The 26,329-nt window shown below is 42.3% G+C and overlaps 2 protein-coding genes across 2 annotated transcripts; both read left to right on the top strand.

The window, feature by feature from the left end:
* The first annotated feature begins 1,545 nt into the window (after nucleotides 1-1,545).
* Nucleotides 1,546-2,511, top strand: LOC143785159 (taste receptor type 2 member 40-like). Its single transcript, XM_077273851.1, has one exon. The coding sequence runs from the start codon at nucleotides 1,546-1,548 to the stop codon at nucleotides 2,509-2,511; it is 966 nt and encodes a 321-aa protein (XP_077129966.1).
* A 5,679-nt stretch (nucleotides 2,512-8,190) lies between these two features.
* Nucleotides 8,191-25,627, top strand: LOC143785158 (taste receptor type 2 member 41-like). Its single transcript, XM_077273850.1, has 3 exons — nucleotides 8,191-9,088; nucleotides 18,441-18,504; nucleotides 25,390-25,627. Exons 1-3 carry the CDS (start codon nucleotides 8,191-8,193, stop codon nucleotides 25,625-25,627), a joined length of 1,200 nt encoding a protein of 399 aa, XP_077129965.1.
* Nucleotides 25,628-26,329: the final 702 nt, after the last annotated feature.

Raw genomic sequence — 26,329 nt, 5'->3', positions numbered from 1 at the left:
CTGATGGTGTTATTGCATGGGTTTGGATCATGAGGGTCTGTAGACATATGACCCAGATGTCAGTGAGCTTCTAATAATGGAGGCGTCATACAGTAATAGTAGTCCTGACAACAGCTGATTACTGAAGATGGGACAATGATCCATTGACTCATTCTGATTGGTAGATTTGGAGACAAGAAGGAATTTGTGTCCTAATGTGGGGGTCATGAGGGATCAACACTGCAGGGGCATGGGCCCACCCATAGATAGTTCCATACCTTTGGTTTGTGTAATCGTAGTGGGTAAGCCTACACTTCAGCCTTGCAGTATGCTTATGATAACTTTTATGTTGTTAATAACTGTTTAGTAGTTTGGATCTTTGGGGTCCAGGTCGTGAGCCGCCTACATATTGCTCAATAGAAGCAGAAGCTCTCTGTGTATTCTCCAATAGGAGCAGAGCCGGGCACAGGCGCACAACCAAGTCTGGCTCATGCTCATCCTCGATATAAGCCAAGCGTTTCTGCCTTTGCCTTTATTAGATTGGTGGGAGCTCAGGACTTGGACCCATTCTATTCATATGATGTTTGCAACCGATCAACATTTTTATACAATACTGTGCAATTATTCTCGTACATTGCAGCAGGCACTGAGTCCGGGGATCCAAAATAGACTTTGTCTTCTCCTTGTAGGTGCTCACATCACATCTGGGTCATAGCGCAGCAGAAGGCATGAAATAAATTAAGATAAGGAAACAGCGCTGGTGACATCTTTTTGTCTGGTTTTGGGTCCCCGGCTTCACCCAGGGACAAGTATTGGGAGTTGTGCCCTCTGAGGCCCTGTCTCTCTGTGTCAGCGTGGCTCATGTTTATCCCACAGGGTAAATAGCAGATAATCATCGTATATCAGTTACATGGAAGGTGAAGAGCTGCATGGAAATCACGTGCAAATTCTGCCAGACGGACTAATGTTTTAAGCATCCTGACCACAAAAACAAATGAGTGAATCCCTTGCCCCTTCACTACTGCCCAGATCTTTGGATCAAGTCTTTCTGGATCTGTCAGTACCTCTGCATGAACTTTCTGGTGCAGTGTTCTGTTGCTGCTAGTCCTGGACTCAGTTATTGATCAGACTTATTGGATGTGGCCTTGATTTGAATGATGTATTGGGTGAGTTCATAAATGCAAATACGCGTAGACTGAAGCTGAAGCTGTTGACACAACGGAGTTTTCCTCCGGCTGTACACTATGTGCTCGGGTTTTGCATGGTGCCATGAATTCTGGACTTTCAGACATTGCTCATATATTCAGGTCTCAGAAGTAATTTCTGGAGAACATTTTACGTTCGGTCTCGGATTGATGACAATTGTGCATGAATCCAGCTGGCCAATCCGTATAAAGTAGGAAAAGACTTGACCAATCTCAAGAGCCTCAAGAGCAATGATGAGTGTATAAAAAGCCAGGACAAGAATTGGTTCCTGAGGGCTTCATTGACCATCATCTACTCCTTGTGAAACTGTAGATGTCTTCACCTTCTTCTTTATAGGTGATCCTCTGTATTGGGATAGCCATGGTCTACCACGACCCAATAATCCCTATGTACATTGTTATCCTTAGTCTGGAGACCATTTATGGAGTATCCACCAATGCCTTCATTATCTGGTTCCTATCCTATTATTATGTTCGTGGACTGGATAGGAGTGTCAGTAATATTATCATCTTGGCTTTGAGCATCTCCAATGTCCTCTATGCCTGTGTCTCATATGTGAATATTTTACTGCTCTATTTTAATCCCTTAGTTTTCCTGAAAACCCTTATTACGCCAGCCGTCTACGTCTTTGCCACATTCATGATCACCTCCTCGTCCTGGCTCACTGCCTGCTTATGCTTCTTCTACTTCATGAAGATCCAAACTTTTCGGTCTGGCTTCCTCTCCTGGATAAAGATGAAGGTGAACATTGCTATTCCATGGATGATCCTTATGGCCGAGCTTATATCTGTTGTCACCGCCTCGCTGAACATTCTAGAGTTTCTTGAACACAATGAATCTTCCAAGAACATCTCCCTGGTCCAGTTGGCCAAGATGAAGGCAAAATCCAATGGGATATTTTCCAACAATTTGTACATCTCGTTTGTGAGCAGCTGCTTCCCGTTTCTCATAAGTGTGGTGACCACAGCAGCTACTGTTTGTTCCTTGAACAGACACAGCAAAAAGATGGAGAAAAATCAAACTACCGGTAAATCTTCTGTCAATGTGAAAGCTTTCGAAAATACAATCCGCAACATGACACGACTTCTAGTCTTCTATGGGATGTTTTACGTCACATTGTTCCTTTTCTATTTTAACCTATTTGTCACATACACCACCGGGTTTTGGGTGTTTCTGATGATGATATCTTTATATGCTCCAGTTCAATCAACTCTTCTAATTTTTTCTAACACCAAACTGAAGAAAGCCTGGATGAAGGTCTTCTACTGGAAAGTGATGTCCACAAAGGAAGAAGAGAGCAGCAACATCTCCTCACCAGAGAACTGAATCATGCTCTATCTACACCTGAGGCCTAAATATAACAGATGGTAAACAGGTCATAGTTCATCTTTGACTGAAACTAATACGAGGCCATCAAATATCATAACTGTCAATACTTATTTATCAAACCATTGACCAAAATAATATAGTGACTGTAGAAATGTAGCAAAAAGTAATATAAAGGCTTTTATTAATGATTTGACACATTTTCTCAAATAATAAATTATGGCTAAATTGTTTAGATTAAAATTTCTTCTGTTTCAAGAACATTTAGAAAGATTCCTTTATTAATCTTCTTCTTTATTTTTTCCAGACTTCTGGCTTCATCATCTTCGTTACCTTCTCGATTATCTTTGTTACCAGACTTCCTCATCTTCTTTGTTACCTCCTCAATCATATTTGTTTGTTACCTCTTTGATCTTCTTCGTTTTCGTATCACCTTCTTTGTTACCTCCTCAATCATCTTGTTACCAGACTTCCTTATCGTATTCTTCCTTTACTTCCCGATCATCATCCTTACCAGACTTCTTGCTTCTTTACCATCTCGTTCATCTTCGATCATCTTCAGTGATCTTTAGGTGCTCTTTCATCTTCTTAGGTCATCTTCAGTGATTTCAGGTGCTTTTATGAGTCCTTGGATCATCTTCAGTGATCTTTAGGTGCTCTTTCATCTTCTTAGGTCATCTTCAGTGATCTTCAGGTGCTTTTATGAGTCCTTGGATCATCTTCAGTGATCTTTAGGTGCTCTTTCATCTTCTTAGGTCATCTTCAGTGATCTTCAGGTGCTTTTATGAGTCCTTGGAACATCTTCAGTGATCTTTAGGTGCTCTTTCATCTTCTTAGGTCATCTTCAGTGATCTTCAGGTGCTTTTATGAGTCCTTGGATCATCTTCAGTGATCTTTAGGTGCTCTTTCATCTTCTTAGGTCATCTTCAGTGATCTTCAGGTGCTTTTATGAGTCCTTGGAACATCTTCAGTGATCTTTAGGTGCATTCAAGGAGCAGCAAATAACATTAATGCAAATTGAATTTCCTGGACAAATTCGATTCAACAGGGGAATTTGAACTTTGGCCGATTTGCTCATCACTGGTAGATGATCATTCATCTCCAGCATTTGTCTATAACTCTTTCCATGATTTACACAGCAGAATCTTAAACGCTTTAACTCTTTATCAATATCTAAATCCAAAGTAAGAACTTCAGGTCCAAGAATACCGGACTGATCTGCTTCTTGCAATTTGAAGCAGTTTATCTTCAGAATCACTTGTTCTGCTCGTTCCATGATCCATACATTTGTTGGATTCAAGCTTGGCTGGCTGGATTGTGAACCATTCTCAGCCTTCTTTAGTGGTTTCTTCTCACCGATGATCTCAAGACAACCTCTGCTACTCTCCAACTTATTGACCCCTCTCTAGAATAGTCCTGGATCCCACACCTCACAAATTTGGTGAATTGCCTTGATTTGCACATCTTTATTAAAGACTCTAAAGATTATATTTTGAGACAAAGGTTTTTTCATAATTTTTATTTAATGAAGGACAATGAAAAACATTATGTTTATCAGGACGATTAGTTAAAAAAATGGATGGGAGGTGAGTGGTGTTTAAGGATTTCTGAAATACTGGTACCTAGAGGTCAAGGCCATGACTTGCGTGTGATGATCACATTTACAGTCAGCTATGCAAAGTCTGAAAGTAATTCAATACATCCATGGTTTCCATACAAGTAAGGCTATGCTAGACCATAAAAAGAAGAAATATTCGTGCAGCTGGATGGAGATGTGAGAAAGGTCTCTGATCCTTTCCTTTGGGACAGGGGGCAAATATGTGACACGAGACTTTGCCACCTGAAATTTGGATAATGAACACATTTATGGGAACAAGAACACAAAAAATCATTGATCCTAATCAGCAGAAGCAGTGAAGGTTGTAGATCTGAAGGTCAGAGGCATGTTCTCCAAGTCATGGACACCAGTCAGCTATCGACTCTAGCTTGTATTACAGTAGTGATATTTGAAGCCGGTGCTGGGGTCCTGGCCAGTGTCTACGTCATCATCATAATTCTTCTTGATTTTCATAAAAAGAAAAACATGAGGACTGGAAATAAGATCCGGATCGCTCTGGGCCTGTCCAACGTCTATTTTTCCATCATAACAACTGCCAATGTCTTCAGTGGTTTCTATTGGCCCACGAAGCAAAGGAAAACCTTCACTACTGACATATTGTACCCGCTCACGATGTATTGCATCAGCTCCTGCTCCTGGCTGAGCGCCACTCTCAGCTTCTTCTACTTTGTCAAGATTGTCAACGTGAGGAACAGATTTTTAGTTTGGGCAAAGACAAATATCAGCTCCATTGTATCTTGGGTTATTCTGGTGGCGGAACTTGTATCTTTGGGGAGTTTTTTTAGTGTATTTTTTATAATTGTCCCTCCATCATCAGTGAATAACGCTTCCGTCTCATTTAGCGCTTTTGGGGTGAGAGAACTCAGACACCAATTCATATATATAGTCATAGTCGTCACTTTCCTGCCTTTACTCACTGTTTTGGTCACCACTATCTCCACGGCTGTGGTCCTTAAGCGGCACACACTAAAGATGGAGCAGAACATGGGACCTTCGGGCAACATCCAGCTGGGAACCTACGGAAGCGCTGTCTTCAGGATGCTGCGGCTATTGTTCTTTTTTTCTCTGTTTTTTGCTGACTTGTTGCTCTTTTATTTGCCCGTTTTCACAGAGATGAGCCCAGGGTTTTGGGTATCTCTTATCCTCTTGTCCTCATTTACTTCGGTTCAGTCTGTGCTTCTTGTCCTTGGTAACCCACAGCTGAAGAGAGCATGGAAAGAGCTGATGAAGTGTGTGAGGAGCTGTAGACATTAGAAATAAAGATGGCCCAGGAGACATCAGGGCACGAGGACATCAGGACATGAGGACATCAGGGCGGGTACTGTACTAAGCATAAAATGGCAGAAAACTAAGGATAAACGTTGGGCACTAAAGATGGGAGAAAACAAAATTATCTGGATGCATCATTAATTTCATGGAAATTTGGGATTTTCTAGAATTCGGAATTTTACAAGATTGGATTCAAATGAATCAAAAAACATGGCAGCCAAACAAGTCACCATTGTGCTGGATTTTTTTTTTTTTTTGAAGGCCATGACAAGGTTGAAAATTAGTAATACATTATAGTCACCTGTCCTAGGCCCCCATCACTGGTCCTCCACTTGTCTTCTTCAGTCTACTTTATGGGTCTTTTGCCTCTGACTCTACCTCATGTGGTCATGCGGGGCAAGTAAGATCTCAGAATATAAAAAGTCTTTTTGGAGAACTTCAGATTTATTGACGAATCAAAACCAAATGTTCTAAAGTTTGCTCTTCTTTTGTGGTTCCATGTGTGAAGGTTCCATGAGGTTTCTGGGCAAGCAATGGAAAACTCTGGACTTGTTTCTTCTATCTATAAAGTGAATAGTGATGGAAGAAGTAAGAAAACATAACAATAAAGTTTACTTTTCACAATTTGGACTCATTTTAGTAGGTTTGTGCCATTTCTTTTTGATACTGTAGACATCATTTTGTGGTTAATATTGTCCTATTAGGTTTCCGAGACATATGTGTACGTGATCATATAACATCGTGTTGGCTTTCATAATACGAGTGGTGATAACATGGCATGGAGAGAAGATCGAAAGGAATAGACGGAATCTTATACCAGGTGACCTGTGGTGAATAAAGAATTTGGGACAGAGAATGGTGGATAAACAATGGTGGATAAACAATGGTGGATAAACAATGGTGGATAGAATGTTGGATAAAGAATAGTGATGAGCGAATATACTCATTACTCGAGATTTCTCGAGCATGTTCGGGGGTCCTCCGAGTATTTTTTAGTGCTCGGAGATTTAGTTTTTCTTGCCGCAGCTGAATGATTTACATCTGTTAGCCTGCCTGAGTACATGTGGGGATTTCCTAGCAACCAGGTAACCCCCACATGTGCTTAAGCTGGCTAACAGATGTAAATCATTCAGCTGCGGCAATTAAAACAAAATCTCCGAGCACTAAAAAATACTCGGAGACCACCGAGCATGCTCGAGAAATCTTGAGTAACGAGTATATTCGCTCATCACTAGTAAAGAATGGTGGACAATGAATAAACAATAAATAACAAGTGAGTGATAATGAATAAGATAATGAATGGTGGAGAACAAATGTTGGATGATGAATCATGGATAATAATTGAGAGATAACAAATGGTTGATAACGACTGGTTGATAGTGAGTGGGATGGAATCTCTGGGAATCTTCACATTTTTGGAAATTCTAAACAGTTTCAATTATTTTAGAATAGATTCGCTCATCTCTGGTGTTACAGCATTTTCTCTTTTGACCTTACAAGGAACCTGCCATGTTGAAAATTCTATTTGATCTGTAGGCCGGATGTTATAGGGCAGGAGAAGCTGATCAGATTGACATACATTTCAGTGGGAACCTGTCGTGTTGATCATGGAGTCTGATTTGTGGACAGCGTGGTAGAAAGAAGGAGAAGCTGAGCAAGATTTACTGAATCCTTTCCCACAATCTATATATAATTCTGCTCAGCTTCTCCTTCTTTTATGCTGTCCATAAATCAGGCTCCATGTACAACGTGACCCTAATGGGGTCTTTGTAAACAGTTATATGACTGACTGCACATCGTGCATATAAATCCTTTCCCTTCTCCACCAGATCTAATGTAGTCCAAATAGTACAGGAGACACCCGAGCTGCCACGTCCCAACCGGAGGAAATGTTAGAGCAATGTCTCAATGAATCCAAGCTTCTAAAGACCCTTTTCCAAGAGGGTAAAACCATCATCCTAAAAATTAAGGTTTACGACAAGTAGATGCAATGGATGCACAGGTGATGACTTGTGCCAGACCTCACAATTGTAGCTAAGGTTTGGACAGATTGTCTATATCCAATGCCCAAGTCTACCGCCTACACCAAAGGTAGGGCACAGCGACCAGTAATATGTGCTGCCAAATTTCCTGGGGGAACCTCGTCTTCTTTCCCTTGATGTGCTCCAATTGTGCAACCAAGTGGAATAACCAAATGGATAAATCAGGTGGTGACTATAATGGCAAGAGGGATGGATGAGGCAGAGTAGGTAAATATTTCCCATCTACTAAACACTGATATGAGAATTTAGGGTCGCGATGTTTCAGATATCTATCGTCATTCATCTACACGATCTGGTGAGAAGGTCTTTATGAAACAGAATACTCCACATCAGGTGATTCAATGAGGACATGAGACACGGTGTGACCTGTCGAGCCTTCCATGGCAGTGACAAGTGTAAGCCTATAACGCTGACGGGTCCAGGTGGTCCCCCCATCACATTGCTATGAATCTATCTGCCAGCTGATGACACTGCTGACACCACCGATAATCCACTGCTTAGCACAGATTCTCTGCTTGAGTTACCATGAAAAACTAAAGCTCCCTGGACGTCAACGGAATGGAAATCTCTTGTGCATTTGCATGTATCTTAATCAGAGGATTAAAGAATGAAGTGTGATTCCACCCACTGATGTCATGGGGTAGATTATGGAGGAGGTTAATAGGGAGGGATCGTGCGGAAGTTCTGCATATGTCTTCGTTTTGACCCTGTGGCTTGTGAACTTCTTCACCGGCCAATGCTTCCATTAGGATGGGCTTGGACAATTTTTACATTCCATCATTTGTGGAGTCCTTCCTTTTCATCCTTATGATTGAGATCTGTGCTGGAGTATTCACCAATGTCTTTATCGTGGTGGTCAATTTCCATGACTGGCTGAGAGGACAGGCCTTGAGCTCAAGTGATCATCTGGTGGTGTCCTTGGCTCTCTCTAATTTTTGCTTCTCTTGCGTCAATGCTGCCACCACAGTGTGCGCCATCTTGTTCTCCAGCATTTTCTTAGTGGATTATGTCTTTTATACCTTGTACAGTATCATGTCCTACAACATCTTCTCCACTTCTTGGCTCTCAGCATGGCTCTGTTTATTCTTTTGCGTAAAAATCATCAGCTTTAAAGATGGCTGTATGGCGTGGCTGAAGGTGAACATCACAATGGTGGTTCCATGGCTGATATTTATTTCCCAAGTTTTCTCCATTGTCTCCAGTCTCCCGTTAATTTGGACCATCATGACGGTGTTTGCCCCGAATTCCACACATGGGTTTCAGGCCAATAGGACATTACCAGTGATTGGGTATAAAATTAATGACACTTATAATGCTTTTTCCCTCCTCATTAATTGCTTTATACCGTTCATATTTGTGATGGTCACCACTGGCCGCATCATTGCATCGCTCTGTGCACATGCCCGTCATATGAAACAGAACATGGACAACCATGGTCCAAGCTTGAAGGCCCACCAGAACGCTGCCATAACCATGATGTCTCTCCTAATTCTATATCTCATATTTTATGTGGTAGAAATTGGCCTTGGCTTCCTCTCCATGATGGATCCATTATACTGGGTCTGTTTTTCACTGATTTATTCTTTTCCCACTTTACAGTCCATCATAATTATTAATGGAAACTCTAAGCTGAAGGACACATTTCACAAACTGCTAAAGATCTGCAGAAATAAATAGTAATCTGAATAATCTGCCATGTTGGAGAATGCAGCAGCTGCAGGCTTATGCTGGATGACTGTGCTGAGCAGACAGCAGATGATGTGTGAACTGTATGTTTGCTGATATGTATAGTAGTTCCTCTAGACTGAACTGTCTGACTTCTCAGCTTTATGTGTGTCACACTGTATCCTCCATGTTGGGATCATGCAGATAAAGGGCGATGTATGTCCCAAGGAAAACAGGTAATTCTTCCAGAATGCCCGAGTGCGGATTATTCTGCCGAAAGCTGAAATCTGCAACATGTCAGACTAGAGAAAAGTTCACCTCGGCTTTTCATCTTGATCAGGTGTAAATTGTCACTATGGGTACCTGGGTAATCGGCTGTTGTGTTGTGATGGGTTTGGTTATGGTGATTCCTTATTCTCACCATGTCACATACTCTTCTCAGGACAGGCGCTGGACTTCCTCCAGGAGATCCTTCGGGATTGATCCTACACTTGGTAGGTCTGAGCTCTTTGTCCTCGTTCCTATTAGGAAATCTCTTGAAATTTTAATTTTTCAGCTCTGATGAATTTTTCCTAAAAATAGAAGAATGAAAAGCCTCCATTACCCTGGAAAGACGTGCGATGTTCTGGGGCTTCACAGGGCTGCAGCTGACTTCTTTTAATCTTTTTAACACCAACACAGCCTTAACAAAGTCAGAAAATACACATGGCTTGTAACTATCAGCCTCTTTCACACACTAATCTTTCTCACTGCTGTGCGGTCATACACAATATCTGGACAGTTAGTTTAGGGTTTTATGGATTTCTCTATCTATCGCTGTTACTGAGCTGTGACGTCCTCTTGCTATCCATATTCACAATGAAATGGCTGCTGCATTCCCTGCCTTGGCTTTTATACTGGCTGTGATAGTCCCTCTGTATTGTCTGTGTTATAACATGTGATGTGATAGTTATAAAGCTTTATGGAGAAGCCCGTCCTCCAGGCACACTGAGTTTATTTGATACGTCTCTAGCTGATGTAGTCTTACGCAACCTGTAAAAGCCTCAGCCATTTTAAATATTTTGCCTGAAGAAAACCTGAAATTGTTCATTTTCATTGGGTCTAAGGAATTCCCAAAATTCAACACAAATTTAATTTTCATTGAACGTATTTGCTGATCTCCACATGTCACAATCGTTGCTGAAATTTGTGATTTTGGTCTTGACTACGACTTTCCTCATTCAGCACCTTCTCTATATCTGCTCCCCGTAATGTGAAGACATGTCCGACCTCTGCTCTCCGCGGCTGGAATTCTGCTGTATGTAGTGTTTTATATGTATCTTATAAGGGACGCTTTCATTGTTTGTTTAGCTCTCACTATAATTGTGAGCAAAAAAAATCTTTACAAATTTGTTGAGTCTTTTGTCCGTAAAGAAGGATTCTGAGAGACCTTAACGTCTACAAGGAACCGACGTCTCCTCACACTGACGAAGACGAATATTGGGGCGAGTTTTCACTTATTTGTGGATTTTGCACAATGATTGCTCTGAAGCGCGAGATCTGAGTTGACATCACTGGTAGACCTGGGCGTCTTGGAGTTCGGGAACGTGAAAGAGCTCATTATTTTACCCTTAACTTTGATTTGATCATTTGCATCTACTTAAACACGGAGGATCTGAATTAAAGATGACCCAACATTTTGAAATCCAAATTCATCAGCTTTGGAAAATTTGTAGAAGAAATTTGATTTGTGACAAATTGATTTGCTGTGAATCACAACTTCTGGAAAGACGTATTACACTCTGAGCCTCTTCCAAGCGCTTTATCCCAAGCTTGGCCATGACAATGTGAAAGTGACCTCAACGTTTCTGGCTATGGTAAATCTATGGGACTGTATGTCACTGCCGCGTTGTCACGCACTCTCTACAATGTTTATGTTCTGAGCTGTGACGTCCTCTCATTATCCAGATTCTTCATAAAATGGCTTCTGCAAATAGTTCAAATTCGCCCTGCTCAACCATTTCCCCCAAAATTGACACAAATCCTATCTGCACTGCATCACTTTGCTCATCTCTAATTGGAACACATGCTTCTAATTAGTTGTGGAAAGTCCAGTCATTAACAGAGAACGATGACATGATTGGATGCTTTGAGCTTGGTTCACATGCAGCCGCCAGGTGACACGTGTCCTCAGCTGCAGGCTCGTAGGGCCAATTCATTATTGCACTTGTGCCTGATTTTTGTCTCGTTTTGTCGGTTTTCACATTTTTATTAATTGCAACTTATTCTTATATTCACTATTGTGGGTGGGTTTGGGGGCTTACAGATGTTTCCGGCTGATTCGCCAATTGTAACTTAAAAAGTCATAATTTTTTTTTGCACAAATATATTTCAATTTTCCCCTGGAGTGATTTTCTGTTCGGTCAAAAATTTTGGCCCAAATTTTGTGATATTGTAGTGGAACAGGCAATTTTTTGTGCTAATAAAAGATTAAAAACAGACGTAAAGAACTTTTTTTATTTTACGCAAAATTCATGAACCAAGTGAACTCCAAAACAGGCACAAAAAATGAAACCGAATGCCAGAAGATAATAACAAAAGTGACTTAAAAAGCCAAAAATGATGAATCAAGCCAAAAATGCATCAAATTATGGCTCAAATTGCATGAAAAGATTGGGGATTCATCTGCTTTTTGCATCTCTTTAAACAACTTTGGAAAGTGTCTGTGGCGTGTGCCCCATTTATTAAGCAGATGCACCACATTATTGGTACAATCAGTGTAAAGGAAGCTCAGCTGAAAGGCGGCAAAAGGAAAAGAAACCTCGTCATGATGTGTGAGAACGGCAACAGGAAAGATATATACTGTATCTTTGTGCCGTGTTACCAGAATATAGAAAATTATTTAGAGTTGAGAGTCCTCGGTTGTTGATACTGTTTAATGTCTGATTGAAAAGATGGTAACAAACTGCAGCTTTCGAGACTACACAGGTCTCTTTATCAGGCATAGAATAACACAAAACCTGAAGAGTCAGATGTTTATACACAACAGGACACAGGAATAATGCAATAGATAAGACAAGTGATGTGAAGTAGAACTATCATCATGGGAGATGGATAAACAGTTATAAATATTGGAGCAGTTCATAGATCAGGAGTGTGAAAGTTTTATTGTCCTGTGATTGGGGTCTGGTTCTATGTTATGATGACCCCACATGGTTTGAGGAGCACATTCCTTAGTTGATGTAGAAAGACATAAATCCATGCGACACATTCATTCCTGCAGTGAGTGTGTCACCAGTCATCAGAACTTTATACTCCCAAACTCTTCTGTCTCTCTGAGATTTGAAGTTACCTTTTAATACCAGTAATTTCATGTCCATGGTGCTGTGATCAGGCATACAATAGTGTTTGGTCACAGATAAATCTATCCTTTTTTTCTTTTATTGTGTGGCAATGAGAATGTATTCTTGTGTGTTTTCTCCCCAGATCCCATCACAATCCTGGACCAGACCTCAATCACAGGACAATAAAACTTTCACCCTCCTTATCTATGAACTGTTCCAATATTTACGGCCACAAGTGTTTCTCTCTCTCCCATGATGATCGTTCTGCTTCACGTCACTTGTCTTATCTATGGCATTATTCCTGTGTCCTGTTGTGTATAAATATGTTACTCTTCAGATTTTCTGTTAGTCTGTGCCTGATGAAGAGACCGGAGGAGTCTTGAAAGCTTGCAATTTGTTACCATCTTTTCACTCAGCCATTAAAAGGTGTCAACCACCGAGAACTCTCAAATTGTAATATTTTTTGAGAACTGCAAGAAATTTTTGGTCAAAACACTAATCTAATAAAAGAAAAAACATGTAGCAAGATACCACAAATCTGTCAAGATAATGTTCAGCCTCAACTCCATGACCACAGACTGACACCAACACAGACAAAGCGGACACTAGCAGAGATGTTTAGGGCTATAATCACACAGAAGTTTTTTTACGGTGTTCAAAAACTACAAGTTTTCAAGTGTAAACTGCTGTGATAGACAAGAGCCTTCATTCATAAGAGACAACTCAACAGAAATCCTGACAGTTTCCAGCCATTACCCAGAATGTAGGGCCAGAGGTGCCCATACTTGTAGGATGCTTCCACCCATCGAGATGTTAGACACTTCTCTACCCCTTGGTTTGCATAAACTTCAACTTCCCTGGTGGCTGAGATCACTTTACTAGTTAGTTCCAGTTACCGGAGAGGTTATACCTTCCACTCCAGATTAGGCATTTTCCATACTAAGAAATGCCAAATGGGGGAAGATTAAGGACATACGGTTCTGCGGAATTCAGAAGATCAAACCTAATTCAAGAAAAGGGGACTTCCTCAAACAGATGTCGAGAATTGAATCCAAGTGGATATTTTTATTGGATAGCCTATCCCCAAGGGGTCTCAACCAGGAGTTGGAATTGTACGCCCTCTGAAACAGGCAGTAAGACTGAAAATAATTCCAACCTCCCCTCCCCCCCCCCTCCCCTTTTTTTGCATAGTTCCCTGTTTTACTTCCTTAATAGGGACATACGCACATATAACCAACTAAGGGGTATGGTTTACCTTTAGCGCACACAGATACAAACAGTACCCTAAGCGCTTTACTAGATAGCAATAGTGGGAGGCAAAGGGATAGAGCTATGTTTTTAAGCCAGGGATTCCTATTAATGCTCTTTTTAAACAATCGTTTTAAGTATTTTAACACTCAAGTAGTTTTATTCAGCGTTTTTCTTCTAAGTTTTTACGTGAGCCCAGGTGCAACGGCCACGTAATATAAACAGAGGAACTCACACACCATCAGTGAGGCACAGAGTAAAGTTCTAGGTTTTTAGGTTTTAATCATGTAGTTCTAATAAAACATTTGATTTTAAATTTATATTTATTCATGAATAGGAAGGCTATTCTGAGAGGTCCAAATCAGTCAGACCTCTTGAACGCCGCGCAATTAATATAACAGACTCAGTATGATTAAGATTCCACGCAGTGCACCCTAAGTAGTCATACACTGGGGTGGGGGGTGGGCAGAACAGCAGCCAATTGGCAACATATAAAAGGAGAGGATGGAATGACACACCGTAACCCTGATGAAGAAGGCCAAGCACCTTCGAAACGCGTTGGTTTAGTCATTCTCTTTTGGCCCCAACGCCGCTCCGTACCTTGTGTGACGTCACAGTTCAGGCACTCGCGAGCCGGCGCCAGCAGCCATCTCTCTCCTCGCGGTAACCGGGGACGCCTTCGGCCGGGGCTCCCAGGTATCGCATCAGCTGCTACACGCCCTCCCGCTCTCCCCTTCTGTCCCCCTCTGACTCCGCAACAACCAGCAGCGGTGACCGGATCAGACTACTCCTTGGGGCTTTGCAGCGGGACGATCAACGCATCTGCACATAGGGTAAGCACCCTCTCACCACGCAACTATTGCGCAGTTTATTTGGATATCGGCGATCTGCAACCCATTAGTACATAGTATTCACCCCTAAGCGCGGCATCACTCCGTCCGTTTGTGGCATTTTTTCTATATATCTATATCTCAGGATAGGCACAGATCCTGTCAGTGATCCCAGCAGCTAGGGTTTTCCAACCACCGCCCATTCTCCCTGTCACCATCTTTTTGTCTCCAAGTGTGGTGAGCGCCAGTGTGCCAGTTTTTTCTATCACTCCATTTTCCATACTATATTTACTTTATTTTGAACACATACTTTTTCAAAAACAAATTATGAATAGTGACAGATAAAAGCTTTTGACCACATCAGTCTTGGCTCTAGTCACTCTGTTTATGAAATACCTGCAGAAACTTCACCCTTCAACTTCTATACAGTGATTTGGACTTTCGACAGGGGCCCCGTGGTTGCCTGCTGGCCGGTGGAGCGAGTCTAAGGCAAGAGGACATTAGCTAGCCGGACAGTAGCTGGAGGAACAGAAATAGGGACAGAATCATGAGACAAAACCAAAGTCATGGAAAACATTGAGGAAAGATACCAGATGATCAGTCAAAGCATAAACACACACCCAAAGTCAGGATCAGAGGATAGTAAAAGCAGACATAGTCATGGTCACAACAAGCCAGATGAAGATCAGGGTACATCAACAAGAAAAAACACCAGAGTCCAGGGAGTAACACAGGCACAATATTTGGCAACTCCCAGCAGGTTAGGTAGGATGTGGTACTGCCACATTGGCCTCAGCAGGACTCTGTGTACATCTGCTGGGCTAGTGGACAGAACACACACCCATCACCCTGACTGGGCAGCACCCAGGTCCTCAGCCTCACCAATCCCTGGTTTCTCCTGTGTCTCCCAGAGATAGCAGCCATGACGTCTCCTCCATCCCAAGCTCTCCACAGGGTGGCTACTGATTTTGCTGGAGGAAGGTAGAGATGTGATGTGAACAAGCACAAGAGATGAACGAACCTTTTGAAATTCAAATTCAACAGCTTCGGTGACTTTTTGCAAATTGACAATAATGCTATTAATCTGAAAAGTTGTGTTAGCTCCGAAGTTTCCTAGGCGAGTATGCCACTCCTTATAATGTCTTTCACGCAATGACCAGCTCAGGAGAGAGAATTCTATGGCGCCCGCTGACTGAGCAATGCTAAAGGCGAGATCACCACGAGCAGAGACACGGACTATGCTACTCCTTCCTGGATGGCAGTGCTATACCATTATTACACCTAGAAAGACTGCACAAACCATGAATAGAAACATATAGCTTTATTATTGACATATGAAATTATACAGAACATGTATATGTGCATGGAGACACCATCATAAGACATCAACCCAGAAATGAGGGGCTCTGTTTGCATTAATCTTATGGATCAAAATAGATCTAAAATGGCTCTAGAAAACAACAATTCATATATAATGCTGAAGGAAAAAAAGAGCAGACTAAGGGAAGGATGAATTCCCCAAAAATGGTGGACTGTCCTAATATATAGATTGTATTTGTCATGATCCAGTCCGGGTTTTGAGTCCTGTCTGCCCTTTTTCTGGGCTGATCAAGTCAAGGGTTAACTTTCTTTTTTGGAAGTGCATTTGAACAGCAAGGTGGCTTGTTGTCGAAGGGAAATAGAGGAAAAAAAAAATCTTTAAATCTTCAGCATAGCGAGTGTGAGCGAGCTGAGTGTGACCTGAGTGTAAGTGTGGACGGCGGTAAGTGTGACTTGTGACTCAGTGACTTTGGAATCAGGGAGTTTCCAAGGGAGGAATTACTGAATTGCTGTCTGTATTTTATTAATACTTTGTATTTATTTTTTATTTAACGTTTCTGTCTGGTGCAATCCCCATTAGGAAATGTGCTCCACAATTGTTAATGCCATCCAGTGCACATCTTGCCACATGTATGCAGTCCTTGATCAGCCGGTCGAGGGTGCATACTGCTGTGCGAGATGTGAGCACGTTGTGCATTTGGAAACCCAGATTCAGGATCTAAATGTGCAGCTGGCAACACTGAGATCCATAGACAATATGGAGAGGAGTCTTCTGCTCACAGAGCAGACACTCAATGGGATAGATGAGGGGGGGGATGGTAGGATGGAGCTGCAGGACAGTGAAGTAGGTAGCTGGGTGACATTCAGAAAGCGGAGTAGAGGGAAGAGTGCCAGGGAGGCTAGTCTGTTATGATCCTTAGTGGTTGAGGATCACAAATTACTCCAGCAAGGTGACTAAACATAGGACAAGCTCTAGGGAGGTGGAAAACTGGACTGACCGCAAAACTGAACCTATCCAACCACACTAGAGGTAGCCGGTGAACGTGCCTAAAAATCCTAGACGTCTCGAGCCAGCCTGAGGAACTAACTACCCCTAGAGAGAAAGAAAGACCTCTCTTGCCTCCAGAGAAATAATCCCCAAAGATATAGAAGCCCCCAACAGATAATAACGGTGAGGTAAGAGGAAGGCACATACACAGGGGTGAAAGCAGATTCAGCAAAAGAGGCCCACTAATTCTAGATAGCAGAAAATAGAAAAGGGGTCTATGCGGTCAGTAAAAAACCCTTACAAAATATCCACACTGAGATTTCAAGAACCCCCACACCAACTAACGGTGTGGGGGGAGAAACTCAGTCCCCTAGAGCAACCAGAAAGTAAGAAATCACATTTTAACAAGCTGGACAAAAAACATGATGAACGCTGATAATCAGAAAATGAACAAACAAGAACTTAGCTTGTCTTGGAGAGACTGGGAGCAAGGTAGTCACAAGGAATCTGAAGAGCACTGAATACATTGATAGCAGGCAAGGAACTGAGTATCCAGGTGAGCTAAATAGGAAACCAACCAAGGATAACGAACCAGCTGATGAAGCAACCTGCAGAAAGACAACACTACCCAGTACCGCTTGTGACCACTAGAGGGAGCCCAAAAATAGAGTTCACAACACTAGTCCTGATCTTTCACACCCCAATAAGTTTGCTAAGTTGGCGGATGAGGGGGGTGCCAGTACAGGGGTAGCACTGCTGCAGCCAATCATGTCCTCTGAAAGCCGGAGGAGTGACTGCTCCAGTAAGGAGGGAAATAGGAGAGCAGGGCAGGCCAGACAGGTGCTGGTAGTGGGGGACTCAATTATTAGGGGAACAGATAGGGCAATCTGTCACAAAGACAGGGATCGTCGAATGGTGTGCTGCCTACCTGGCGCTCGAGTCCGACACATCGCTGATCGGGTGGACAGATTACTGGGAGGGGCTGGTGAGGACCCAGCGGTCATGGTGCACATTGGCACAAATGACAAAGTTAGAGGTAGGTGGAAGGTCCTTAAAGATGATTTCAGGGAATTAGGCTGCAAGCTGAAAGCAAGGACCTCCAACGTGGTATTTTCTGAAATACTGCCTGTACCACGTGCCACGCCAGAGAGACAACGGGAGATTAGGGAGGTTAATAAGTGGCTCAAGAATTGGTGTAGGAAGGAGGGGTTTGGGTTCCTGCAGAACTGGGCCGACTTCTCAGTTGGCTACAGGCTCTACGCTAGGGACGGGCTGGACCTCAATGGGGAAGGTGCAGCTGTGCTGGGGGAGAAAATGGTTAGAAGGTTGGAGGAGTGTTTAAACTAGGGATTAGGGGGGAGGGTATTCATTTTATAGGAGGGGAAGATAGTGCAGATAGAGACCTGGGCACAAATAAGGAAGTTGGGGTGGCGGAGGCATGGGGGGTGGGGTTAGAACAGTTAATAATTTAAGAAAGAATAGAGGTACAGAGAGTAACATCAAGTGCATGTATACTAATGCCAGAAGCCTCGCCAACAAAATGGATGAATTAGAACTAATGTTGTTGGAGCATAATCATGACATGGTGGGGATATCTGAGACGTGGCTGGATGAGAGCCATGACTGGGCTGTTAACTTGCAGGGCTATAGCCTGTTCAGAAATGACCGAACAGATAAGCGAGGGGGAGGGGTGTGTCTATATGTAAAATCTTCCTTAAAACCCATCCTGCGTGATAATATAGGTGAATCTAATGAAAATGTGGAGTCCCTGTGGGTGGAGATAAGGGGAGGGGGAAAAATAATAAATTACTGATAGGGGTTTGTTATAAATCTCCAAAAATAATGGAAGCAATGGAGAATATCCTCGTAAAGCAAATAGATGAAGCTGCGACTCAAGGAGAAGTCATTATTATGGGGGACTTCAACTACCCTGAAATAGATTGGGGAACAGAAACCTGCAGCTCCAGTAAAGGTAATCGGTGTCTGACAACTATGAGAGACAATTACCTCTGACAACTGGTTCAGGGCCCAACAAGGAGGGGGGCACTGCTAGACCTAATATTAACAAACAGGCCAGACCGCATAGCAAATATAAGGGTTGGGGGTCACTTGGGGAATAGTGATCACAAAATAATAAGTTTTCATGTAACCTTTAATAAGATGGGTAGTAGGGGGGTGACAAGGACACTAAACTTCAGGAGGGCAAATTTCCAACGGATGAGAGAGGATCTTGGTGCAATTAACTGGGACGATATCCTGAGACATAAAAGTACACAAAGAAAATGGGAGACATTTATTAGCATCCTGGATAGGACCTGTGCACAGTATATACCGTATGGGAATAAACATACTAGAAATAGGAGGAAACCAATATGGCTAAATAGAGCTGTAAGGGGCGCAATAAGTGACAAAAAGAAAGCATTTAGAGAATTAAAGGAAGTAGGTAGTGAGGAGGCATTAAATAAATACAGAAAACTGAATAAATTCTGTAAAAAGCAAATCAAGGCAGCAAAGATTGAGACAGAGAGACTCATTGCCAGAGAGAGTAAAAATAATCCCAAAATATTCTTTAACTACATAAATAGTAAGAAACTAAAAAATGACAGTGTTGGCCCCCTTAAAAATAGTCTGGGTGAAATGGTGGATGAGGATGAGGAAAAAGCCAATCTGCTAAATGACTTTTTTTCATCAGTATTTACACAAGAAAATCCCATGGCAGACAATATGATCAGTGATAACAAAAATTCCCCATTAAATGTCACCTGCTTAACCCAGCAGGAAGTACGGCGGCGTCTAAAAATAACTAAAATTGACAAATCTCCGGGCCCGGATGGGATACACCCCTGAGTACTGCAGGAATTAAGTACAGTCATTGATAGACCATTATTTTTAATCTTTAAAGAGTCCATAATAACAGGGTCTGTACCACAGGACTGGCGTATAGCAAATGCGGTGCCAATATTCAAAAAAGGGGCAAAAACTGAACTCGGTAATTATAGGCCAGTAAGCTTAACCTCTACTGTGGGTAAAATCCTGGAGGGCATTCTAAGGGATGCTATGCTGGAGTATCTGAAGAGGAATAACCTCATGACCCAGTATCAGCACGGGTTTACTAGGGACCGTTCATGTCAGACTAATTTGATCAGCTTCTATGAAGAGGTAAGTTCCGGACTGGACCAAGGGAACCCAGTGGACGTAGTATATATGGACTTTTCCAAAGCTTTTGATACGGTGCCACACAAAAGGTTGTTACATAAAATGAGAGTAATGGGGATAGGGGAAAATATGTGTAAGTGGGTTGAGAGTTGGCTCAGGGATAGGAAACAAAGGGTGGTTATTAATGGGGCACACTCGGACTGGGTCACGGTTAGTAGTGGGGTACCACAGGGGTCAGTATTGGGCCCTCTTCTTTTTAACATATTTATTAATGACCTTGTAGGGGGCATTCAGAGTAGAATCTCAATATTTGCAGATGACACTAAACTCTGCACGGTAATCAATACAGGGGAGGACAATTTTATATTACAGGATGATTTATGTAAACTAGAAGCTTGGGCTGATAAATGGCAAATGAGCTTTAATGGGGATAAATGTAAGGTCATGCACTTGGGTAGAAGTAATAAGATGTATAACTATGTGCTTAATTCTAAAACTCTGGGCAAAACCGTCAATGAAAAAGACCTGGGTGTATGGGTGGATGACAAACTCATATTCAGTGGCCAGTGTCAGGCAGCTGCTACAAAGGCAAATAAAATAATGGGATGCAGTAATAGAGGCATAGATGCTCATGAGGAGAACATGATTTTACCTCTATACAAGTCACTAGTGCGACCACACTTAGAATACTGTGTACAGTTCTGGTCTCCGGTGTATAAGAAAGACATAGCTGAACTGGAGCGGGTGCAGAGAAGAGCGACCAAGGTTATTAGAGGACTGGGGGGTCTGCAATACCAAGATAGGTTATTACACTTGGGGCTATTTAGTTTGGAAAAACGAAGACTAAGGGGTGATCTTATGTTAATGTATAAATATATGAGGGGACAGTACAAAGACCTTTCTGATGATCTTTTTAATCATAGACCGCTGACAGGGACAAGGGGGCATCCTCTACGTCTGGAGGAAAGAAGGTTTAAGCATAATAACAGACGCGGATTCTTTACTGTAAGAGCAGTGAGACTATGGAACTCTCTGCCGTATGATGTTGTAATGAGTGATTCATTACTTAAATTTAAGAGGGGACTGGATGCCTTTCTGGAAAAGTATAATATTACAGGGTATATATATTAGATTCCTTGATAAGGCGTTGATCCAGGGAACTAGTCTCATTGCCGTATGTGGGGTCGGGAAGGAATTTTTTTCCCCATGATGGAGCTTACTCTTACCACATGGTTTTTTTTTGCCTTCCCCTGGATCAACATGTTAGGGCATGTTAGGTTAGGCTATGGGTTGAACTAGATTAACTTAAAGTCTTCCTTCAACCTTAATAACTATGTAACTATGTAACTATGTAAATAGCAAAAAATATCACTCTACAAATATCCAATAAAGTGCAAGAGGTTATAGAAAGTAAGTGCAAAAAGTGACTGCAAAGTGCAAAAGTAGCGCAACGTGTAATATGCTGCCACTATAAATGACAATGTCGCCCTCATCAGCATATAATGGGTGCGCCGGGCCTGATGCATCTGGGTAACAGACCACACAGGGATAAAAGCTATGAAACCACAAACATAGTAAGATTGGAGCAAACAGACAACATCATGTGTTTGCGAACCAATATACTGTATGTTTCACCGCTGCTTTAGCAGAAAGGGGCCAGAAGATGGAATTATTGTCTAATAAGCTGCTGATCAATAGCTCCAGGACCCGTGTGACATCACCGAGTACACGATCGAGAGTAAAAAAACACATGAATGCAACACTAACCGTCAGACACGATGGGCATGTACAGTATAACAGGAACTGGCTGCAGGAAATGACCAACATTCATCGATAGTAAAACCCTACGTATTCACGACGCTCACGTTATATAAAGCAAAATGTAATCTAGAAGACCACACCGCAAAACATTGTCACATGCTTACCCCCAAATACAAGTATAAAGAAAGGAGGCTGTTATGATAAAAAGAACAACATGGTTATAAAAATCTATTTACAGCAAATAGGGAATAAAGAGCAAAAATGTAAATCTATGCATATAAACAAGGTAGAAAAACCCATATAATGTGAAAATGTACAAGTGCTGCCAAGTGAAATAGTGAACACACGTGTAAAAAGGAAAACAACAATAAGAGGTGAATATGAGAGTAAGAAGGCTACATGTATATATGATCGAGGTGAGCTTTGAGATATCATCCTCTTCTTTAGCGACTTCAATTGTTAAAACCAGCTCCCTGGTGCTTTGTCTAAATTCCCTGGAGGTGAGAACCACAAATTTAAGATTTGTCCTCAATCCTCAAATGTGTGCCTCAGATATTCAGTGACAGGATCCAGCAGTTACTGCCAACAGAAGTGGATAGTAGTCATTCACTGTCTCCCATCAGATCCTTACTCAATGGGCTTCCGTCTGGCCGTGCTGAGGTCCCGGGTTTCGGCACCATATGATATGGAATAACTTCTCAATCTCAAAAGGATGACAACGTATTAACTCCATGTATAGATTAAAGAAAACTTATCGTAGCTTCAAGAGCTCTGATCATTGATAGAACAGAAATTCGCTGCCTCCAATATGGTGGAGACAAATTCCTCCAGTAAAATTACAGCCGGATGCACAATGAGGAGGGACAAAGGGTGGTGGTTTCATAGCCATTCACAATTCAACATGTCGTTTAACAAAAAAAAACATCATTAAACATGTGGTTACATGAAATCATGGTTACATCCTTTTATTATTATAAGAAGATGCTATGTGTTACTCTATAGTCTAAGGTTTTACCGCTAAAGGTCCTGGTGACCCAAGAGAAGTGTCTTCTGTAAATGTCGTATCTTTACTTACTCATTAATCATTTACCTTCCTAAATCACACCATGGAAAATGTTGTTTTCTAAACTGAATATTCTGAATTTCTTTTAAGCTGAAGACTATTTACATGACCATTTAAAGGGATATATAAAAGGAGATATATTACAATCTTATCAGATCCTGCCTGTGATAGAACAAGAGATGTTATGGGTAACTTTAAATTCTTTACTCTTTGTGGAATCATAAAAAAGTGGTTGTTTTCTCCGTGTTGGTACACACCACACAGACACACCATAGCGTTCATCCTCCAAGGGGGCCCTGACAAACCACATCCAGGAACTCCACGCTCTTTCCTCCCACCTAATAGGTAAGTTTAATGCTCATATCGCTGTTGTTCATTGTCTTTACGAAGGAATCTGGGTCATTCTTATTCCAAATCTAATCACAATCACATCATCAATATATCTTGTACATTTTCAATATGTTACTGTTCATTCTGGAAGATCCTCCTCTGGCAGCACGGTGGCGCAGTGGTTAGCACAGCAGCCTTGCAGCGCTGGAGTCCTGGGTTCTAATCCCACCTTGGACAACATCTGCAAAGAGTTTGTATGTTCTCTCCGTGTTTGCGTGGGTTTCCTCCGGGCACTCCGGTTTCCTCCCACATTTCAAAGACATACTGATAGGTAATTTAGATTGTGAGCCCCATCGGGGACAGCGATGACAATGTGTGCAAACTGTAAAGCGCTGCGTAATATGTTAGCGCTATATAAAAATAAAGATTATTATTATTATTATTATTATTCTACAACCCCAAAAAGAGACAAGCATATGAGAGTGCTGAGGACTTTCCCTCTGAATTCTCCTGAAGCTGTAGGTAGACGACCACCTGGAAAAAAAAGAACAATGGGTGGAGATAAATCACAGAAGTTATATGATGAACTTACATAACTTTTCTTTCCAAGTCCGAGATCAACTAAATATTGTGCATTGCTTCCAAACCAGCTAAGTGTCTGGATTTTATTTTTGATATTGTATCTCTCAATGTTAAAATTAACCGACCCTTAAAATTATAGACTGCTCTTGTCTTTGTCAGTGGGCAAACATGCAAAATCAGCACGGGATCCAATACTTATTACCCCCTCTGTACATTATCCATATGCAGCGCCCCAGAGTCCTGGTCATTGCAGTACTGTGGCTCCGCCGCTAAGGGGGGCTATGGTACGTCTGATGGCACTGAAGGAGTTCATCTGAGCAGGTATCACAGGCACCAATACATTTCACAGTCGGGCCTCCAGGGGGAGCTAAGGGTGCTATTTATTAGGCCACTCCTCACCACTGTGAGAAAACTGGGGGTCAGGCAGGAAGTTAGAAGAGAGAGCTGACTGGGTTGGACCAGGCAACACCTTGTGGCAGAGGGTGTTGTGGGGGAAGATTCGGTAGGGTCCCTGTCAGGTTTGGGACCCTGACAGAGGCCTGGCTACAAGAAAGAATGTAACGGGACCGTGCCTGCTCAGCATAGCGGCGGTGCCCTAAGAAAGGATTAGAAGCGAGATAGATTGTGCTGAGTGAGAAACGAGATCAAAGCAAGAGGAGAATACCAGTAGGAGTCGTGCTGTAAGACCGAGGCAACATCCTACTGAGGCGCACAACCGGCGGCCGGAACGCCGAGGAAGTATTTATATATTTAGCTCCAAGCAATACTTCAAACCAACGGCAGGACAGTCAGTCTCAGGCTCACATACATCACCTATGAAGACATGGGGGGCGCACTAGGAGAGGGGCGACTCTAGGGTCCCGGAAGAGCTCCGAGCCTACTCGTCATACGGGTGCCGTCCTAACCAGAACATCAGGGAGGGACGGAGGAGAAGAACATCATCCGAACGAGTTGTGAGGGAACATCAGAAACAGACACAACAGTTGTGGGGTACTATCCCGTAAGCACAGCAGGGGAGGACCACAACACATAGCGCTAGCAGGAAGGCACAGATTTCCACCTGCAAAGAGAACTCTGGAGGTGCCATTGGACCGGCCGGACTTGCGCTGCCTGGTGAACCGTATTCCGTACTGAGGACCCAGAGATCTTCAGTAAAGAGGTAAAGAGACTGCACTTCTGTGTCCTCGTTATTTACTGCACCGCACCACCACCACCACTACCATCATCTACATCTATTATTCAACTGTGCGCCCCTCGGCAGGGTCACGGACCGGGGCCTAGCCACCGTGACAACCCCAGAGCAGAGACTCAGAGGCCCGGTACCGGGTACCCCTCGGCCCTGCAGCAGTGGGGGCGCTGCACATACACAGACCATAACAAATAGACTTATCTTCATCATTTCTCCACAGTCCTGCTCAATCCTCCTATGTCCGGCACAAATGGACGGTGCAGGGAGCAATGATCCTACGCAGATCCCACCTGAAAGCTCGTATTAAAGCAGCCAGGAGCATTGATCACATCTGACCACAATCCTTTTACTGCTGAGCTGCTCAGGAGAATCCCGTCCTTCTCTTGGATTTTAGATTTGTGGAGTACTTTACATTTATTCTTAACTCTTTGGGCTCTTACTATAATTATGGGAAATGACGGGTCATTTATAAACTTTATCTGTTATCTTAATAGACAAGGATGGAAGAATAAGCACAAATATAACAGACTGTGGGGGCTGCTTCTGGAGGGTCTCCCCTGTCGGCTAGATGTCATGGATCCATCTTTCTCCGAGTCTCGTCTTCTCCCTAGAACGCCTCATGTCTCCAATGTAACTAGAAACAACCACAATGTGATTAACAAAGCAGAAGATTTACATTTTACACATCGAAATCGCTTTAACCTTCTCAGCACAAACACGATGACGGTGTAGATTTACCTTACAGTATGCTGAAAACAACCTGTGAATAGTGGTCTCGGAAATAAACCCATCTGGAGTAAAGACGAAACCGGAAAGTCCTACTGCCCTCAACTGCCATGTCATCTCCATACCAGTGACATCTAAACATGTGACCCCATCATGTACCAAGCCTCCAAAGTCACAGTTATCTCTGCACCCCTAAATCTGCACCCCACCGGCTCTACAAGTGACAGTCAGTGGCGCCATGTTCATACCCTAAGCCACAGAAAAGGTGTCGGACACTGAGTTGTGAAGTTGAATCTTCATCATGGCTTTGGTCAATGTTCTCCTGATAATCATTCCATTACTTATTCCTCTTTCAATGATTATAGCAACTGAACACATTGTACCAAATTAGTAAAAAAAGAATATTGTTGTGATAAATATAGGGATGAAGAAGCAAATATGATGCAAAGCTTCATGTCTAATGGAATGGACATTTTTGAACCTTGTAGAAAGAAAAAAAATCTAAAAAGATACTTTTTCCTAAAAATAAATTTTTCTATTCTAGGAAATCTAATATAAATTAGGAGGAGATCCTTAAAGAAAGTCGTTTGCTGAGACACTATTATTCTTAGCATACAAAATACTTCACATTTTTGGAGTAGGCAAAATCCGCCTGATACGAGTTCAGTTAGATGCGAGGAGAAATCACATTCACAATTCTGAAAATTA

Source organism: Ranitomeya variabilis, chromosome 7 (assembly GCF_051348905.1).
Source record: "Ranitomeya variabilis isolate aRanVar5 chromosome 7, aRanVar5.hap1, whole genome shotgun sequence".
Lineage (NCBI taxonomy): Eukaryota > Metazoa > Chordata > Amphibia > Anura > Dendrobatidae > Ranitomeya > Ranitomeya variabilis.
This window is presented reverse-complemented; position numbering and strand designations above follow the sequence as displayed.

Excerpts from the sequence above, each read along its gene's own strand:
- LOC143785159 (XM_077273851.1), top strand. The coding sequence starts at position 1,546 with ATGGTCTACCACGACCCAATAATCCCTATGTACATTGTTATCCTTAGT.
- LOC143785158 (XM_077273850.1), top strand. The coding sequence starts at position 8,191 with ATGGGCTTGGACAATTTTTACATTCCATCATTTGTGGAGTCCTTCCTT. Across the intron at positions 9,089-18,440 it reads GCTGAAGGACACATTTCACA|GGCTGTTAACTTGCAGGGCT; the intron begins AACTGCTAAAGA and ends GAGCCATGACTG. Across the intron at positions 18,505-25,389 it reads CAGATAAGCGAGGGGGAGGG|ACAAGGATGGAAGAATAAGC; the intron begins GTGTGTCTATAT and ends TTATCTTAATAG.